Source organism: Macaca fascicularis, chromosome 17 (genome assembly GCF_037993035.2).
Source record: "Macaca fascicularis isolate 582-1 chromosome 17, T2T-MFA8v1.1".
In the NCBI taxonomy this organism is placed as follows: Eukaryota; Metazoa; Chordata; class Mammalia; order Primates; family Cercopithecidae; genus Macaca; species Macaca fascicularis.
Window position 1 is genome coordinate 16,588,866 of NC_088391.1, and position 21,400 is coordinate 16,610,265.

The following is a 21,400-nucleotide window of genomic DNA, read 5'->3' on the forward strand; positions in this document are numbered from 1 at the left end:
ATGTTCATCACTATGACACAAGAAGCAATTTAAAACTATTTAACAGTTTCTAATTATAGATTGACTTTGGCATCTACCAAGTCAATTGACTTTTGGCATTTACGTACTATTATGTTACAGATCCTTGGAACTGTTCTTGATCCTTGGAACAGTGAGCTGTTCTTCTGCAGCTCACTGGCTTACTGTTACATTTTGCTAACTTTGCCATTACTATAAAGTTTATCATTGTTATAAATTGCCAATCAACCTTGCCAGTGTTTCAGCTTCTAGATATAACTTCTATATTTGCTCTGATAAAATTTTCAGAAATAAAATCTTTGCCCTTAGCCTTTATTAATAGGAGGGAAGCTAAACATAAAATTCAAATGAAAAATAGTTTTTCAGGCTGGGCATGGTAGCTCACGCCTGTAATCCCAGCACTTTGGGAGGCCGAGGTGGGTGGATCACAAGGTCAGGAGATAGAGACCATCCTGGCTAACATGGTGAAACCCCTTCTCTACTAAAAATACAAACAAATTAGCCGGGTGTGGTGGTGAGCGCCTGTAGTCCCAGCTACTCGGGAGGCTGAGGCAGAAGAATGGCGTGACCTGGGAGGTGGAGCTTGCAGTGAGCCAAGATTGGGCCACTGCACTCCAGCCTGGGTGACACAGCGAGACTTCGTCTCAAAAAAAAAAAAAAAAAAAAAAAAAGGAAAAATAGTTTTTCAGTCCTTTCTATGCCCAAATGTAAGAACTGTTATCACTGAAGTATTTCTAGTTATGACTTGCCACAGTCACTCATATTATGTTTTTCACCCATTCAAAACTTTTAGTGGGTACTGTGGTCTCCATGTTATGTCATTCTTATTGTCATTCTTTTTAATAAATATTTACTGAGCAACTACAATGCGTACTATGTGCTAGGCACTATCCAGGTACAGCTTCACAGATACAGTAGTCAGACAACATTTGCACTCAGCTGTGGGAAGACAGATAATAAACATGTAAACAGAACAAAATAATTTTAGATAGTGATGAATTCTATAAAGGAAATCAAATAGGGAAGGGTCAATCTGGATTGTATGTGCAGATAAAAACCTTAGGTTTTACCTAAGATCTGAATCACAAGAAAGGGCCAGATACATTAGGGACAGATCATTCCAGACAGAGGGAGTAACACATGAGAAGTTCTTACTGTAGGAACAAGCTTGGAGTGTTTTATTGTGGAAATGAAACAAGGATGGATGGAATGTAGTGAGTGAGGATGACATTTAGAAGATGAAGACAGGCCGGGTGCGGTGGCTCAAGCCTGTAATCCCAGCACTTTGGGAGGCCGAGACGGGCGGGTCACGAGGTCCGGAGATCGAGACCATCCTGGCTAACATGGTGAAACCTCATCTCTACTAAAAAATACAAAAAAACTAGCCGGGCGAGGTGGTGGGCGCCTGTAGTCCCAGCTACTTGGGAGGCTGAGGCAGGAGAATGGCATAAACCCGGGAGGCGGAGCTTGCAGTGAGCCGAGATCCGGCCACTGCACTCCAGCCTGGGCGACACAGCAAGACTCCGTCTCAAAAAAAAAAAAAAAGATGAAGACAAAGAGGAAAGCAAGGGTTTTGTTCAGAGCACTGGGCACAACCATGTATCTTAAAGAGAGATCTGGCATTTGCTGATGGACTGGATGTGGAAGGTGAGGATAGGGTCATCTGTTAGACTGAAAAGGCTGGTGATAAAACTGGTTTGGGAGGTAAAATAAAGTTCTGCTTTTGTCATGTTAAATTTGAGGAACCTATTATATATCCAAGTAAGTATGTAAGTTAGGAGCTTGGTGGAATGGCCATGGTGAGGCATATAGGCAATAGAGTAAGTAATATTTTAAAAACACATGAAACTGGCTGAAATCATTCAGGGAGAATATTACTAAAGAAAAACAGAGGGCCAAGGACTGAACCTGAAAACACACACGTTTATGGATGGAACAGGGATTATAGTAAAAAAGACCGAAGGATTAGAGAAGGCAGAGGAAAACCAGGAAAATGATGTCTCAGAAGTCAACAGAAAGGCATTTCAAGCAGGACGTAGTTATATCCACTGATCTTTGCTAAGAGGCCAATTAAGAAGAGAACAGAAAAGTGACCAATTATTCAGTATATGGAGATCATTGGTAACTTTGACAAATGCAACCTCTGCAGAATGACGTCATGATGCCAAATGAGATGGGTGGTGGAAAGAATGGGATGTGCAAAAAAGGAAATGACTATAAATTCTTTGAGTAGCATTGCTGTCAAGAGTAACAAGAGCAGTAGTTGGAAAAGGGAGGACTTTTTTTTTTAATTTGAGACATACAGGTTAAGTATCCCTTATCTGAAGTGCTTCAGACCAGAAGCATTTTGGAGCTGGAAATATTTGCATTATACTTAGGTTAAGCAGCCCTAATCAAAAAACCTGAAATCTGAAATGTTCCAATTAGCATTTCTTTTAAGTGTCATGTCAGTGCTCAGATTTTGGAACACTGTGGATTTCATATTTTCAGATTTGAGATACTCAACCTCTAACACAGTATGCTTGCATTCTGCATTTAGTAGACAAAGAGAAATAGAAAAAAAAGAGAGGTTATAATTTTAAGTCCTTGAGAAGGAAGGGGAGGATCCAGAAAACAAGTGGAGGGGATGGATGCCTATAAACAGTACACATCAACTATTTTAACAGGAAGGCAAGCAGATATGAAGAGAGAGGTAGGGATGCTAGTCGACTGGTGCTAGGAAGAAACGAGAGCTCTCATGTGATGTCTTCTTTTTCCTCAGTAGAGTACACAGTATGGCTGTTGTTAAGGCAGTAAGAAGGAAGTAGAACAGGGCAAGGGAGTGCTTATCTAGGCAAGCTATGAAGAGAAGTGCAGATGTGAAGAGAAGTACAGATGTACAGAGAAGTACAGATGTAAAGGTCAGTTTCTGGCCCTCAAGTGAAAAACTTCATAAATATTCAAAGTAGTTTCTTTCATAATTTCTTAATTGTAACTATATGGAAATTTCCAGTTGATGAGCTAATTGTTCTAACTATTTTAGAAGAACTACGTCTATATGTTTCAGTATACCCTGAAGGTTAAAGATCACACAATAAATCCATTTCCAGATAGCTATACATGTCTCATTTCATCTTCTATTATTATTAGTTTTAGAGACAGGGTCTTGCTCTATCGCCCACGCTGGAATGCAGTGGTGCAATCACTGCAATTCTGGTTTACCTCTTCCTTCTCTAATCCTTCCTGCTCTAGTCCTGCAGTGGTACAGGAGCATCACTTGGGCCCAGGGGTTTGAGACTGTAGTGAGCTCAAACTCCTGGGCTCAAGTGATCCTCCTGCCTTAGCCTCCCAAAGTGCTGGGATTATAGGCATGAGCCACCAAAGCCCAGCCTCATTTCGTGTTCTAAAGGCTGTTGGGAACAGTGATAGAAATTAAACATCATCTGTCACGAAACATCATATAGTCATTTATATACATATATGTATACATACAGAAAAATGTGACATATATATATCATATACATATAACAAATATAAAGACATTTTAAAGACAAAAATTTTGTACCTGAGATTTTTCTAGGAGATCGACCAAAATAGGAGGTAATTCTTCTGCATCCAAATATTCAAGCAACTCTCCTTCTTCATAGGGCAGTCGAATGGTCTCAGAATCTTAATTTAAAACATAAAGTTTGAAAATGATGACGCTCACTGAAAGCTTAGCTGTATAATTCAAATGGCTTTTCAAAAAAAGGTCTATAATAAAACCAAAAGGCATTTCAACAAAGCAAGGATTGAAAAAAAACCAAAACCAAAAGGCCCTCCTAATGTCCTTTATTTAAGGGGGGGGGGAAAACCTAACACATTATGAAAAAACATCTGGCATAACATCACAATCTGAATCACAGCCCAAAGCAAAATAATCAGAATATGATAAAATTCCAATGTCAAAGTAACTGAAAGTTCACTGAAGACCAATTAATCTAATCTGGAAATCAGAGGACACTTTGGTGCGTTATCTGAAAAGTGGTCACTTTTAGAACAAAATTCTCTTGGTGTTACACTTTACAACTAATTATCAACACACACACAAAATTCTAGCTATGAGAGTTCCTTGTAGAACTCACATTATCATCATTATTAAATTTTTTTATCTCTTTAATGAAACTGAAGAGTATATTTTTAAATTATTTTCATACTCACCATTAACAGAAATGCTCATATTCAATAGAAATATTTTTAATATGTGAAAATTACTCAAAAGGCAGCAAGTCTGCTTAATTTTGAAGATTTCAGACTCATATTCAAACTGCAGGATTACCTATCTTTAAACACGGTATACTATTTTAAAATATAAATAGCAATAGAATGAAAGGAAATTCTATTTTAATTATCTGTAAGTTACGTTTCTATAATTTTCCTTTTTTTTTTTAACCTTTCCTTTGGTTCTGAGATGCTTTTATAATTGGACTTCAAAGACATATCAATTATAATACTTCTAAAATGCACACTCAGGAAAGATAACCATAAGATAAATAATTTCTAATATTCTACCAAAACATATCATAAGGAAGAAAATTGGGATCAAAATCTGTTTTTATCACTAAGTCATCACTATCTGAAGGATAAATGCTTTAGCAGGTTAAAAAACTACTTTAAAAAAACAGCACATCCTGCCTGGCAAAAGAATTTTGTGGCAGCTGTGCTCTAGAGGGTCTTACCTGATCCGTTTTTTCCCCTGAGCATCAGAGAATATCCCTCATTTCCTGGGTACAGATTGACCACTAAACATGACAAAGTCTCTTGCATAACAAGCTTCTCTAACAAGTTCACATTTCTTCTTAATTTCTGCTTTAAAAAGAGGCAGAGCTCATGAAAATAATCCAGTATAACCTTAATAAATAATGCTATGATTTAACAAAATCAGGCTTGAAGTAACCTTTTGGTGCTCTTTCCGCATTATGATTCTGAATAAATGAAGAAGGCTCACAAAACTATAGCCACTACATATGGGACAGCTATGTAAACTTAATTTTTATCTACTACTATGTTTCAAGCAAATTAATTCACATTTTAAAAACTGGTGACCTCCAAGACAATAAAAGCACTTAAATATAAAACACTTTTGAATACTTAATAAAAATATTTAAATAAGTAGAATATAAAATCATTAAATGCAAATATATAAAACACAGAAGTATATAGTTTCCATAAAGTATAAGTCTAACCTAAAGAATATGGAGCATTCTCTTTGGTTGTATCTAAGAAGTGCACATTTCTTAAATATTTTATAGGCTAAATAAGATACAAACAAGTTCAACAGCTCGAAGCTGAAATGTTGAATCTAAAAATATCTAATTGATAAGACGAACAATTTGGACATATTCTGTAAATCCAATTCAACAGCACCTTAAAAACCACAACAAAGTCCATGATTTTAAAAATGCGTATGATTTAAAATAAAACCTACTTACAGATTTAACAAATCATGTCATCAAATCTCATTTAGCAAAGATAACAGTAAATAGAATATTTTTTCAGAATCTCAAAAAAAACCAAAATGTCTTGAATATCTTATGTTTAGTAAATATATATTAAACATGTATCATACACACATACAGAGAGAAGTGATACATTCTTAATCTGTCATCACCATAGAATGAAAACACTAAGCAATCTGAAAATTTTTTAAAAAGGCAAACAACATTTAACCACTTTGATGTTAAACTAGTAAAGAGAGGCTAAAAATGTTAGTCTTTTCAGTGTAGCGAAACCCCTCATAATTTGACTTAAGACAGAATTAGATAAATTTTTATAGTATGTGTACCTCTTCAACAAAACAAATTAGCTACCACGGAGTTGATCCCATCTAGACTAGAGGTTGAAAATTTTCTTTCTTAATGGGTCAGACAGTATTTTATGCTTGTGGGCCAAATAGTTTGTGCTGCAACACTCAATTTGTCTTTGTACCTGTAAGCCAGCCCTAGATAATATACAAACCAACAGGTGTGATGGGTTCCAATAAAAATTCATTTATAAAAACATGTAGTAGGCACATTTAGCTGGTGGAGAGCAGCTTGCCAATTCCAATTTAGAATCTTCATATATGCAGCTCTCTTATTTTAGTTCTGTCACTGAGGTGATGAATATGTACATTCTATTGTTTGTAGTGATGATTCCATGGGTGTTTCTATCTACAATGCACATGTCAAAACTTAAAAAATATATACTTTAAACATGTACAATTTATTGTATGTCATGTATATATCAGTAAAACTTATGAAAAACATACTGTAAGATTTATAAGTTTAAAAATAATTTTTTTCCTAATATGAAGATTTTAAAGTTAGATACTACTGGAATTCCACTGTTTCTGGCCTGAATAGTAAAACTGTATTCATTTTTAAAGACAGACAACAAAAGCTCATAGAGACCTTTAAGGCTCTTCCAACCCGAGGGCTCAAAGACATCAATAAATCAACTTCTGTTACATTTCTACTACCCACATCTTTTGCTAAATAAAAATGAATTAAGTTAAATTGGCCATGAACTCGTTTTATGAGCAAGCTCACTTTTTATTACTGTACTTGAATTTCATACATGCTCTGTAATAGCTCTGGCTTTCCAGTTCAAATCATCATGAGAAAACAGGTTACTGCTATAAATTTGTAAATCACTTCTCAGACGAAGAAGAAGCAAAAGATAATATATACTGTGTCTTTGCTCATCACTTCCTAGTGAGACAGTCTGTTATTCAATATAACTGTTCCTTCACTCCTACCTCAGCAGGTGATCTCTGCCTGGGGCCACATTAGCCAGAGCTCTGGGTCAGCTGCAGAACTGACTAGTATCTGGCTAAAAAAGATGTTAGTTCACTCACACACACAAAAATAATACTCCAAATCTAACTCCTCCAAATTACTCTCTTCTACATTTCAAAAGCTACAACACAATAAAAATGTATACTTACCTTAACCTCAGGTTCTTTTTCACATTCTTCAATATACAAGTCATAAAGTTTTTGAAATACAGATTTTCTAAAAAAATTTAATGAAACAAACATATAAAATGTTAATATAGTAATCATCATGACATGAATGTTATTTAATTTTTTCCTAAATTTTAACATTTTTTCCTCAATTTCCCAAAAACTGGGGTGGAGCTGAATATAGTAGCTAACATTAACTTAGAAATTCCTAATACATGCAAAGAACCTATAAAATTTCTAGTTCAGTGCCTACTAGGAACGCAATAAAAGGTGGCCATCATCATATTTCAATGAATCTAAGATGTTACCAATTAATTATTCATACCTTCCACTTGATAGGTATTTCCTTTTAGGAGGTCTCTGTCGGGCACTTTCAATGACATACTAAAAAACAAAAGTTTATGAGAATAGCTAGCCTTTTGCTTTTGACTATGAACAACTGTATTGAGTATATCTAAAACATAAGTAAGGCTAAAAAGGCTATTCAGTCACTTAAGTCTCGGAATTACATCTTGTAGGAAAAACTACTTAACATATAAAGATAAGTTTCAAACAAATGAAATTTGAACTGCACTACACTTTAGCAGAGTATTTCATTGCCATAAGCAAAATCATAGTTTCACAACCATGACTTTCACAGGTCAGAAATATTATCAATATATTTTATAGTTGTTCAAAATATGCTTAATGTATGAAAAATATTATACTGTATACCTTAGCTATTTTTTCCTTTGAGTAATTAGAAAACTTGTCAAAAAAGGAAAATACAATTTTGGAAATTCTATATCCTTGTTCAAGTAAGTTTTATTCCATAACATTATTATCTTGAGGATTCCAAGTAATAGGTGATCCAAATATCACCTGGTATTTTTATATATTTATAGCAAAATGATATGCATACTTGTCCTAAAATAATAATGTGCTCCTTTAAAAACCACATACAAAAATCTCTTAAAACTGAGCTTTTGTCAGTTAAAGACAACACTATTTCAATATGTAACTTAGTCACACCTCACCTCTGCACGATCCAAAGCTAGTTCTAAAGCTTGTTGCTGTAAAAAGTAAATAGTATATTTGGCAACATTAGTTATTTCCACAAAAAAAATTTAATATACATTTAACATTTCTAATGTTTTCTAAAACAGGTCTAATATATTCTCCTTTATTTGTCTCCTCCACTCCACTCTATGATCAATATATACACCAAAGAAAAAATATGAGTCTTGGGCACCTGATTACTAACAACAAACTAAGTAAGAATGCTAACACGGTCTCTCTGGTCAGTATTTGTGAGGTTAACATAGGGGAGGTTTGCATATAGCAGCTATCATCACTTCATAGACTTTAATTTTTAAGAGCACCGTTCAAAAAAATTTACTGGCCATAAAGTATACAATCAAAATGAAGCAAAGGCTAAACTCTCCTAATTTGCTAAAAATCTTGAAAATTGGGAGTGGGGTTGTACTGGCACTTAACATTAACTTAGAAAGTGCTAATATATTAATGCAAAAAACCTATAACATCTCTAGCTCAGTGCCTAGAAAGAATGCAATAAATGATGGCTATCATTGCCATGTTTCAATGAATTTAAGATGCCACTGAAAGCATGCATCATTATTTTGTGTAACATTAAGACAGAAAAAAAAAGCTATAAATTGTAAGATATTCGAGTATCAACTCATCAATTCAGTAATATTAAAATATAAAAGAAAATGAACCTCAGAATTGATGAAATATTTTACTGTTACTACATGTAAGGTTTGAGATCCCTATCCACTCATTTCTTAGAGACGAGGAAAAAATATGGTGAAGCTATGCTATTTCTTCATTTGTAAAGCTTTCATTTCTAAAGACACATATGAATAAAAGCACTAGGTCCTAAACAAAATCAAACATGGCCAGGCATGGTGGCTCACGCCTGTAATCCCAGCACTTTGAGAGGTCGAGGCAGGAGGATCACCTGAGGTAGGAGTTCAAGACCAGCCTGGCCAACATGGTAAAACCCCATCTCTACTAAAAATACAAAATTAGCCAGGCGTGGTGGCACGCGCCTGTAGTCCCAGCTACTCAGGAGGCTGAGGAAGAAGAATCACTTGAACCCGGGAAGCAGAGGTTGCAGTGAGCCCAAAGCGTGCTATTGTACTAGAGCCTGGGCAAAAAGAGCAAAACTCAAGTCTAAAACAAACAAACAAAAAAACCCTAAATATACCACCAGTGGTTCTCTTTCTCGGTTTTTGTTTTATAGTATTTTTCATTCACAATGATAGTCATTTTTAAATTTTATTCAGAGGCACAGAACTTTCAGTTTTTATTTAAAAGGACTTAAATTCTTCTGTCTTATTTTGTAGATTCCAATACCTCAACCTACCAAATTGCATGTGGGTAAAAACTCCTACCACCCACCAAAGTCCCAGGAGGGCAAGGGGGAAAAACAAATACTGCCACTCTTTGGAAATCATGGGAACTTTTAAGTGACCACCTAGTCCTAAGGATGGAGAATTTGTATAATTCCAAAAATAGTGGGCCTTCTTGCACTGTTCAATAAAAAACAATCCATATTATCAAATATCTAAATATGATAAGTGAAGAAAGTCTGAAATCTGCCATCTTTTCAAAACGTTCAGTTGTAACAAATCTACACCAATTTGCTTTGTTAAAAAATCTTGGCCAGGCACTGTGGCACATGCCTGTAATCCCAAAGCTTTGGGAAGCTGAGGTGGGAAACCAGGAGTTCGAGACCAGCCTGGAGAATACAGTGAGATTCTGTCTCTCTCCCCCCCCCAAAAAAAAATCTTATAAGGAGCAGATTCCCAATGAAACTGGTTCCCAGGATTCAAGTTAAGATTCCTGAATCCCATTTTCCCTGATCCTATTTTCCACCATGAAAACATAATTCTGTATATATACACTTCACAAATACAGAAGGTTCTTTTAAATATTGCCCATAAAAGTTTAGAGTTTGTATCAAAAAGTTATAATAAACACAATCAAATATATATAGTCTAGGACAATTTTAAACAGTCAACATCTCAAGTAAATATTTCGTCTTCTGAAATTAAAACTTCAAAGGGTCTAGAGAGACATGTCTACATACATAAATAAAAGCATCATTCATTCATTACCTCCTTCAAATACTTAAGAGGAAAATGATTAGGTAATATAGATGCAAAATATAAGGTGTGGTCAGAACCCCACTGTGATATTTCTACTTTTCTCTAATAGGGGAGGAGTGGATAGGCAAGAACCCAAGAGGATAAGGAAGATGGATGTTTTCTGAAGATTTGATGCAGAACAGGGGTTACCTAAATAAATAAAATGGTGGTCAATGTTCATTTATTCTCTGTCATATGCTGCTGCTTCTCTAAAACATTAAAAAGTGTTTTTCTCCTTTAGTCTGTCATTTCTTAATGGCAAAAGTTAAATGCCTACTCCTAAGTATGTTTAGTGACTCTAAGTCAGTGAACAGAAATGTGCCTTTAGAAGCTCAGCACTGATGCTGCCTGAAATACGTTATGTGCAGTTAGCAGGTTACATTTGTTTTCAAAGTTTAATAAAATCTAAAGAAAAGCTTTAAAATATGAGAAATCTATACTCCCCAAAACTGTTTGTATTTACACCCATCCTCCTTGCTAACGATTTGGAATATGGTAAAGCAGATAGTAGTAAATATTTTTAATACTTCATAAACACAAGAACAGATAGATGGATGAATGTGATCATTATAACACTGATTAGTGGGGAACATATTTTATAGAGAAGATTTTGCAATGTGATTGCTAAGTAATTTCCCAGTTGGGATAACTTGTACAGCTTACAAGAGTATTTCTTTATCTACAGTACAAATATCTTTATGAAGATGAAGGAAGAGAACATTCTAAAACACAAATTTGAATATACTGAGCTGCAGCTTACCATTATGGCATAAAATAAGGGTCCAAAAGAAGAGATAACTTATGTACGCTGATGAAGTGGGGTGAACACCATGTCTTTAACATCAATCTTACAGTACTGAAAAGCAGAAACAATAAAACCCCAATATTAACATAAGGCTATTAAGAGAAAAAAATGAGATTACATATTTAATAATTAACAAGGAAAATCACTTATCTTTTTAAGACATATATATTTTTAAGACATTTTTAAATAATGTGTAACAATAAAATTCATGTGCTACAACCTATCCACTCACTGCTGAAAAGTAGTTTTAACGAGGTAGGGCAAAACACATTTGCAAGTTACAATTATTACTCCCTTTCTTCAAAAATATTTAACATCCCCAGAGAGAAAAAAAAATTTTTAAAAAATCTCTTCTCTATCACCACTGTTGCTGTTCTCATTTTTCCTCTGAATTATTTTAATAGCCTGCCCACTGGGCTAGTTCACTATACAGCTGACTTTACAAATCACAGATATAATCATGTCTGCTGATAAAAAATCCTTACTAATAAAAGAGGACACAAACAAATAGAAAAAAAAATCCATGCTCATGGATAGGAAGAATCAATATTGTGAAAATGGCCATATTGCCCTAAATACTCATAGATTCAATGCTATTACCATTAAGCTACCATTAACTTTCTTCACAAAACTAGAAAATACTACTTTAAATTTCATATGGAACCAAAAAAGAGCCTGTATTGCCAAGCCAATCCTCAGCAAAAAGAACAAAACTGGAGGCATCACGCTGTCTGACTTCAAACTACACTACAAGGCTACAGTAACCAAAACAGCATGCTACTGGTACCAAAACAGATATATAGACCAATGGAACAGAACAGAGGCCTCAGATATAACACCACACATCTACAACCATCTAATATTCAACAAACCTGACAAAAACAAGCAATGGGGAGAGGATTCCCTATTTAATAAACGGCGCTGGGAAAACCAGCTAGCCATACACAGAAAACAGAAATTGGACCCCTTCCTTACATCTTATACAAAAATTAACTCAAGATGGATTAAAGACTTAAACATAAAACCTAAAACCATAAAAACCCTAGAAGAAAACCTAAGGAATACCATTCAGGACATAGGCATGGACAAAGACTTCATGACTACAACACCAAAAGCAACTGCAACAAAAGCCAAAATTGTCAAATGGGATCTAATTAAACTAAAGAGCTTCTGCTCAGCAAAAGAAGCTATCATCAGAGTGGGAGAACATTTTTGCAATCTATCCTTCTGACAAAGGTCTAATATCCAGAATCTACAAGCAACTTAGAAGAAAAAAACAACCCCATCAAAAAGTGGGTGAAGGATATGAACAGACACTTCTCAAAAGACATTTATGAGGCCAACATATGAAAATAAGCTCATTATCACTGGTCATTAGAAAAATGCAAATCAAAACCACAATGAAATACCATCTCACGCCAGTTAGAATGGCGATCATTAAAAAGTCTAGAAACAACAGATGCTGGTGAGGCTGTGGAGAAATGGGAATACTTTTACACTGTTGGTGGGAGTGTAAATTAGTTCAACCATTGTGGAAGATGGTGTGGTGATGCCTCAAGGATCTAGAACCAGAAATACTGTTTGACCCAGCAATTCCATTACTGGGTATATACCCAAAGGATTATAAATCATTCTACTATAAAGACACATGCACATGTAACATATGTTTACTGGAGCACTATTTACAATAATGAAGACTTGAAACCAACCCAAATGGCCACCAGTGATAGACTGGATAAAGAAAGGGTGGCACATATACACCATGGAATACTATGCAGCCGTAAAAAAGAATGAATTCATGTCCTCTGCAGGGACATGAATGATTCTGGAAACCACCATCCTCAACAAACTAACACAGGAACAGAAAACCAAACAGCACATGTTCTCACTCCTAAGTGGGAGTTGAACAATGAGAACACATGGACACAGGGAGGAGAACATCACACACTGGGGCCTGTTGGGGGCAAGGGGAGGGAGAGCATTAGGACAAATACCAAACACATGCAGGCCTTAAAACCTAGATGACGGGTTGATGGGTGCAGCAAACCACCATGGCACATCTATATGTATGTAACAAACCTGCACGTTCAGCACATGTATCCCATAAATTAAACTAAAATAACAATAATAAAAAGACACATTATCTAGCATGTTTGATACAAAAAACAAAAACAAAACCAAATCTCACTCCTTGGATACACGCTTTTAATATTTGGTGGAAAGAGAAGGGAATTTATAAACCATTTCTGCTAAATACTAAAATATGATGGTTTTTTTTTACCAGGGCACAGCCCTTGTTTGTTTTTTAGATGCAAAGGAATCAGCTGCTTTTTCCATTTCTACTTGAAAAAATAACTGATAAGCAAATTATAGATATTCAAACAAGTATTTCGTGCTTGCTTAAAAATAACAAAGTAAGCCAATCACTTCAAGAAAAACAACTTCCCATGTTAAATGGTGCTGGGAAAACTGGCTAATAATAAAATTTGAACCCATAAGGTTATAATTTCAATGGACTTTTATGTGACTACTATTATTCAAAGGCTTTTTCTGACGAGATTGCTGGTGACACTGAAAAATCGATTTTTTGATATTGTTTAATGAAATGTATTGACATTTAAAAGATCTTTGTAACTCTCACAACTTGATTTTCCAAATAACCAATGAATGAGGTTTCAAAATTATGCATGGATAAAGACTGATTCAAAGTTGCAGAGAGACAAATGGATTTCAAACTAACAGAATATAAAGTTCACTGATAAAATTTCAAGTTCAGATTGCAACTTAACTTTGAAAAACAACGATGTTTTGAGTTTTGTGCCAGGCGTGGTGGCGCGTGCCTATAGTCCCAGCTACTTAGGAGGCTGAGGGAGGAGAATCGCTCCCGGGAGGCGCACGTTGCAGTGAGCCGAGATCACGCCTACACTCTGGCCTGGATGAGAAAAAAATAAAATCCTGTTATTAATATCCTCCAAATGCCTCAGGATACATTTTCCAGATGCCAATTCCAATGCCACCAGCCCTTAAGCAACTATGCACTCTTGAAAACCTTCTTTCTTGTAACTACAGGAGTTCTCATCCTGGCTGCACAAAAGTAACTTGCGGAGCTTGAAACTGTGGGATGCCTGTGACCCACTCGCTTGAGACAGATTAAGTGGTCTAGAGTGAGGCACGGTCCCCATTTTTGGAGCTTCCCAGACGAGTCAAATGTGCTGCCAGGGTTAAAGCTCACTCTGCCTAGCCCAGAGATGGTGCATAACATTTGCTCTGAGATAAGACTGGGCATGGTCGTTCACACCTGTAACCCCAGGACTTTGGGAGGCCCAGGTGGGAGGATCATCTGAGCTGAGGAATTTGAGACCAGTCTGGCCAACATAGTGAGACCTTGTCACTACCAAGGCAAGAAAAAAAAATCAGTCCAACATAGTGGTACACGTCTGTAGTCCCAGCTACTCGGGAGGCTGAGGCAGGAGGAGCACTTAAGCTTGGGAAAGAGGCTGCAGTGAGCCATGATCACACCACTGTACTCCAGCCTGGGTAACAGAGCAAGACCCTGTCTAAATAAATAAATAAATAAATAAATAAAATAGAAAACATTTGCTCTGAGAGTGATGACAAAAATTATTGTTAATCTATTCACCTAAGTTCACGTAACCACCACTGGGTGTCTACACAGCTGAACTAAAGCACAACTTCTGATGACAGAAAACAAGATTTTCCAGGTAAAACAGTTTTGCTTTGATTTTTGGTGAACCCCAAAGCTTTGTTTTGTGTCAAGTCATTAAAAAAAAAAAAAAAAAAAGGGAAAGGGCCAGGTGGGGTGTGGCTCACGCCAGTAATCCCAGCACTTTGGGAGGCCAAGGCAGGTGGATCGCTTCAGCCCGGGAGTTCGAGACCAGCCTGGACAACATGGCGAAACCCCGTCTCTACTAAACACACAAAAATCAGCCTGGTGAGGTCACGTGCACCTGTAATCCCAGCTACTCAGGAGGCTGAGGCAACAGAATCGCTTGAACCTGAGAGATGGAGGTTGCAGTGAGCCAAGATAGCGCTACTGCACTCCAGCCTGGGAGACAGAACGAGACTCCGTCTCAAAAAAATAAATAAATAAATAAAATAAAATAAATAAAATAAAAATAAATAAATTTTGGCTAGGGCGGTGGTTCATGCCTGTAAGAGGCAGAAGTAGGTGGATCACTTGAGGTCAGGAATTCGAGACCAGCCTGACCAACAATGCTGAAACCCAGTCTCTACTAAAAAAAAATTAAAAAGTAGCCGGGTGTGTTGGCACACGTCTGTAATCCCAGCTACTCGGGAGGCTGAAGCAGGATAATCGCTCTAACCGGGAGGCAGAGGTTGCAGTGAGCCGGGATCGCGCCATTGCACTCCAGCCTGGGCAAGAAGAGTGAAACTCTGTCCGGCGGGGCGGGGGACTAAACAACTTTTAAAAATGGACTAAACTCCTAATACAACACAAACACAAGCACCATACAACTGTAAATGATTTACAACCATTTACAATGAGTAAATTATTACTCCTACCCTTGAAGAGCTCGTAGGAGTTGTTCTTTTTTTTTTTTTTTTTTTTTTTTTTTTTGAGACGGAGTCTCGCTTTGTGGTCCAGGCTGGAGTGCAGTGGCCGGATCTCAGCTCACTGCAAGCTCCGCCTCCCGGGTTTACGCCATTCTCCTGCCTCAGCCTCCCGATTAGCTGGGACTACAGGCACCCGCCACCTCGCCCGGCTAGTTTTTTATATTTTTTAGTAGAGACGGGGTTTCACCGTGTTAGCCAGGATGGTCTCGATCTCCTGACCTCGTGATCCGCCCGTCTCGGCCTCCCAAAGTGCTGGGATTACAGGCTTGAGCCACCGCGCCCGGCCAGGAGTTGTTCTTTAAGTTGAATTTAGGTTAAGGTAAAAATGTTCTGACCACTGAATTTGAAGACGAAGATACGCTACGTACTTTCAGACAAAATATGATGACTTTAAGATTTCTTGTCACTAAATTGGGGATGGGGGCTTACTAACTTTATACTATTTAAATCCTTCAGACAAAAACTAGTAACTTCATATCTCTCACAAAGCAAACATTCTGACTGTATACAGTACTAGAATCTGCGAGAAAATTGTAATCATTATCATGTCCATTTTATAGAATAAGGCAATCAGAACAACTGACTTTCCTAACATCACAGATCTAGACCAGAATTCAGAACTCTCAACGTCCACTCTTCGGTCCCTTCCAACATCACAACCTGCAAACTAATCAAACCAGCACCTGTTTTTACATTTAAAAAAGCAACGCATTTAAAAAAAGGACCCAATTATGCTCAGAGACGAATACGTATTTCTCAATTTGGGTCTAACTTTATAACATGGTGATCAACCCAAGTACACTGTACTCAACTCCGAAAATCCTGCTCTTCACTTTATATTTTGAGTCCTACTAGAGACCGATGAATTGCACTCAAGAAGACGCGGCCCCCACTACGCAGTGGTTACGGGAGATGGCTTCCAGGGCAACTGTTCTCCAAGTTCATTTCTGAGCGCCGGGTAACCATGGCCAGTAATTAATCCAAATTCTAAACGTTGCTATCAATTCTACTGATTTCCCTGATCGACCAGTCTTCCCACTGCAGGAGCTTCTGTCACAACTTAGGCTTTACCTGTAAAACCGTCATCTCCACAGAGGAGCGACCAGCCTTTATGCAATATGGACACCAAGAAAAACGCCTCCGAAGACATGCAAGGCAAAATTCTTGCCAATGTCCGGAAATACCCGTATCTGGAACCCAAAAGTCAAACTAAAATTCAAAGTTCGGCTTAGCAACACCGCGAAAAGCGATGTACGCGGCGTCCGCCCGGAGGTTAGCTGCCTCAACCCCCGCCCCGGCCTGCCGGGTCTCTGGGGACCCCGTCTTCCTCCAGCGGGCTCTGGGATGCGGCCCGCTCACCTCTGACCCTGGCCGGATCTCGCGCGCCTAAGCCACCGCGTTGCCAGTCGCTGGTCAGTCCCACCCACCTACCGCCGCCGCCCACCTGTGCGGGTCGCCTTGCCGCTAAGACGGCGCCGCCTGCTCGGCCGCAAAGCCCACCCGCCCCCTCGGCCGCTGCGTGCTGCACCCACACCAACGGCCTGTTCCGGTGGCCGCACTTCCGACTGGCGGGCTGGGCCGGGGGGCGGGGAAGGCGGGCGGAAGGGGAGGAGCTGGGAGGGCGGGGCCGCGGCCAGGAGCCTGCCTCGCAGCGTTCAGCGGAGGATCCCAGTGAGGCCCGCAGAGGCTCAGGTCTGGGCGGGAGGCGGGGCCCAGAAGCTCTGGTCAGACCTGCAGTCCCAGTCCACAAAATGGGAGGGAGGGTGTAGATGTGAATTTGGGGAAAAGCGACCCTGTGGAATTTCTAGAGTGGAAGAAACGTAGAACTAGCTTTTCTCTTTGCTTAACACATCCAAATGGAAAAACAGCGACACCGTTACCTACATTTACTAGTCCAATGCGTACAACCTTCTGTAGTATATCAATTGCCAATGAGTTTAATGTTTTTTAAAAAATCACCCCAGAGAAGGGTTCTAAAAATTCAGAAACCGCATTACCAGCCCGCATTGTAAAGTCTGTTTTGTTTTGTTTTGTTTTGTTTTGTTTTGTTTGTTTGTTTTTCAGACAGTCTTGCTCTGTCGCCCAGGCTGGAGTGGAGTGGTGAAATCTCAGCTAACAGCAACCTTTGCCTCCTGGGTTCAAGCTATTCCCCTGCTTCAGTCTCCGGAGTAGCTGGAATTATAGGGGTGCACCACCACACCCGGCTAATTTTTGTATTTTTAGTAGAGACTTTCACTATGTTGGGCAGGCTGGTCTTGAACACCTGATCTCTAGTGATCCACCTGCCTCGGCCTCCCAAAGTGCTGGGATTACAGGCGTGAGCCAATCGTGTGCGGCCTGGGGTGAACCTTTTTAATGAGCATTTATTATTTGCCATTCACAATGCCAAGTGTCATGATGAATGAAAATGTCTTGGAATTAGAGGTGGTGGTTGCACACATTATAAATGTATTAAAGTACACCTCAAAATAAAATCCGAACACATTAAGTGGTTACTCCCATTCTTCCCTCTCTCAGCCCCTGGTAAATGCCAATCAGCTTTCACACTGTGGTACCTAATATGGATATTTCATATAAATGGAATGTGTGACCTCTTGGTCTGTTTTCTTAGCATGATCTTTTGCAGGTTCACCTTGTACACCTTGTGGCATGTATCAGTTCTTCATTTCCCTTTATGGCTACTATTCCACTGTACCTAGATGCCACAGTTTTACCTGTCCATCCACTGATGGACATTTGGGTTGTTTCCACTTTCGGGCTATTGTGAATAGTGATTATATGAACATTTGTATATAAGTATTTGTTCAAGTCCCTGTTTTCGATTCTTTTGGGTATAAACATAGTGGAACTTCTGGGTCTTATAGTAATTATACGTGAAAATATTTGAGGAACCCATAAACAAATGTTTCTGCAGCAGCTGACCCATTTGACATACCAAGAGCATTGTCGGGGATTCCAATTTCTCCACATCCTCATTAACACCATAATTTTCTATTCCTTTCATAGTAACTATCCCAAAGGGTATAAAGTGGTATTTTATTGTGGGTTTGATTTGCATTCCCTAATGGCTAGTTTTGTTGAGCATCTTTTCACGCTCTTGTTGGCCATTTGTATATCTTCTTTGGAGAACTCTCTGTTGAGGTCTTTCCACATTTTAAAATTGAGTTGTTTGTCTTTTTGTTGTTCAAGTTATGTGTAGTTATATATTCTGGATATTAGACCCTTATGAGATATATCATTAGTGGATACTTCCTCCCATTCTATAGGTTGTCTTTTCACTTTCTTGATAAGATCCTTTACTGTGCAAACTTTTAAATTTTGATGAAGTCTAATTTATCTATTTTGTTACTTGTGCTTTTGGTGTCATAACCAAGAATCCATTGTGCAAGCACACTAGCTTTCATGTCTCTTCTTATTAGTATACTAATTATATTGGATAAGGGCTCCACCTTTATGATCTTCTTAAACCTTAATTACCTCCTTATAGATCTTATCTCCAATACAGTGACATTGGGGTTTGGGGTTACACATATGAATTTTGTGGGGATATAATTTGGTCAACAGACTTCTGTACTCCTGCAATTCATGTCCTTATTGAATACAAAATACATTCATACCACCTCAACAGTCTCAAAAGCCTTAACTCATTCCAGCATCAACTCTGAAGTCTGAAGTCCAAAGTCTCTTCTAAATATCACCTAAAACAGATAAGGATGAGACTTGAGATATGATTCATCCTGATGCGAATTTTCTCCCTATGAAACTGTAAAACCAGACAAATTATTTGCTTCCAAAATACAGTGGCAGAACAGGTATAGAATAGGCATTCAAAAAAAAAAAAAATAGAAAGAAAGAAAGGAAAGAAAAGAAATAGGGAAAAAGGAAGGGAGGACAGGTCCCAAGCAAGTCCAAAAATCTAGCAAGGCAAATTCTAATAGATATTAAGGCTCGAGAATAATCCATTTTGATTCAGTGCCCTGCCTTCTAGACCTGCTAGGGTGGTGGCCCTGCCTTCGGGACCCCAGGTGGATGCTGTACCTCTCCTCACACTCTGCCAGGCACGCTCTCCCAGGCAGAGTCTCATCCCAAAAGTTTTGCTAGGTAATGGCCTTGATAACATCTGAATTGCTTTGAGGTCCATCTCCCCTTTTCTTAAAGAATAGTGCAAGTATGGCCAGGCCAGGCTCATGCCTGTAATCCCAACACTTTGGGAGGCCAAAGTGGGCAGATCATGAGGTCAGGAATTTCAGACCAGCCTAGACAACATAGTGAAACCCCATCTCTACTAAATACACAAAAATTAGCTTGACCTGGTGGTGCTCGCCTGTAATCCCAGCTACTTGGGAGGCTGAGGCAGGAGTATCACTTGAACCTGGGAGGTGGAAGTTGCAGTGAGCCGAGATCATGCCATTGCACTCCAGCCTGGGCAATGGAGTGAGACTCCATCTCAAAAAAAAAAAAAAAAAAAAAAGAATAATACAAGTTAGCAGCTGGAAAGCTCTATTGTCCTACCTGTAGAATCTAGGACATGTAAAAGCCTTCCATCATTTTTGTCTTGTCTGCATCTCCTTCAGTTGAAACAGGCAGTGTTTCTGCTCATATAATCTCATCATTTATTTATCAAATGATAGTCTAACCATACCTTTGGTGTTCTCTTTGGAATATACTTTCTCATTTTATGCAATATGACAGGCAGAGAATTTTCCAGATATTTAAGTTTTGGTTCCTTTTTGCTTAACAATTTCTTCTTTCATTCATCTCTCTCCTCTTGCATTTTACTATAAGCATTCAGGAAGATCCAGGTCACACTTTCAGCATTTTGCTTAAAAATCTCAGATAAATATTCAATTTTGTTATTCATAAATTCTGTCTTACAGAAAACACTAGAAAACAAGTCAGCCAAGTTATTTGCTACTTTATAACAAGGATTGCCTTTCTTCTGTCGTCCAGTGACCGACTCCTCACTTCCATCTGAGACCTCACAAGAATGGCCTTTAACAAACAGGTATTTACCAAAATTCTGTTCATGATTATGTTTTCTCTGAGAAGATAGAGGCTTTGTCTTCAACTGTATTTCTGAGTTCTTACCAGAATTGCCTTTAACATCCATATTTCTAGCATGGAAATCTAGGCTTTTTCTAGCATGCACCTCAGAATTCTTTTAGCCTCTACCCATTACCTAGTTCCAAAGCCACTTTCACATTTTTAGGTTTTATTAAAGCAACACCCAACTTCTTGGTAGCAAAATCTATCTTAGTTTGCTCAAGCCACTATAATAAAATACCATATACTGAACAGCCTAAGCAACAGAAATTTATTTCTCACAGTTCTGGAGGCTGCGAAGTCCAAGATCAAGGTGCTTGCCAATTTGGTTTCTGGTGAGGGCTCTTTTACTGGCGAGTCCATGGCCACCTTCTTTCTGCATTCTCATATGTCAAAGGAAGGGGAAAAGGGAAGGGAAACAGACAGAGAAACACACACATAGAGAAAGAGATCTGGTGGGTTTTTTTGTTTTTTTTTTTTTAAATAAAGATACTAATCTATAGGATCTGAATTCCACTCTTGTGATCCATTTAACCTCAGTTACCTTGTTATAGGTCCCATCTCCAAATACAGTGACATTGGGGGTTTGAGCTTCAATATATGAATTTTGAGGGGACATATTCAGTTCTTAGCAAATGCTATTATAAATGACAATTTTTAAAAAATTTTCCAGATTGCTCATTGCTTATGTATAGAAACACAATTGATTCTAGGGTATTGTCTTAGTCCATTTTCTGCTGCTGTAACAGAATACTACAGACTGGGTAATATATAATAAACAGAAATTTATTGACTCACAGTTCTGGATGCTGAAGAGTCTAAGAT

The 21,400-nt window shown here is 38.1% G+C and overlaps 1 protein-coding gene across 50 annotated transcripts in view; it reads right to left on the reverse strand.

Moving 5' to 3' along the window:
• SUPT20H (SPT20 homolog, SAGA complex component) overlaps positions 1-17,099 on the reverse strand; it is a 49,418-nt gene extending 32,319 nt beyond the window's left edge. For 18 of the 50 annotated variants that reach the window (XR_012426835.1, XR_012426834.1, XR_012426832.1 and 15 more), the window contains exons 1-7: positions 16,977-17,099; positions 10,895-10,990; positions 7,999-8,034; positions 7,308-7,366; positions 6,965-7,031; positions 4,716-4,845; positions 3,563-3,666 (exon numbers count right to left, since the gene is read on the reverse strand). Coding sequence is in view for 37 of the 50 variants with exons in the window: in XM_074021865.1 (XP_073877966.1) it covers positions 3,563-3,666; positions 4,716-4,845; positions 6,965-7,031; positions 7,308-7,366; positions 7,999-8,034; positions 10,895-10,897 (399 nt within the window). In the remaining 13 variants the exon portion in view is untranslated. The remainder of the gene's footprint in view (positions 1-3,562; positions 3,667-4,715; positions 4,846-6,964; positions 7,032-7,307; positions 7,367-7,998; positions 8,035-10,894; positions 10,991-16,976) is intronic. The other 32 variants (XR_012426840.1, XR_012426839.1, XR_012426838.1 and 29 more) reach the window with 3 other exon arrangements.
• Between the last annotated feature and the right edge of the window lie 4,301 nt (positions 17,100-21,400).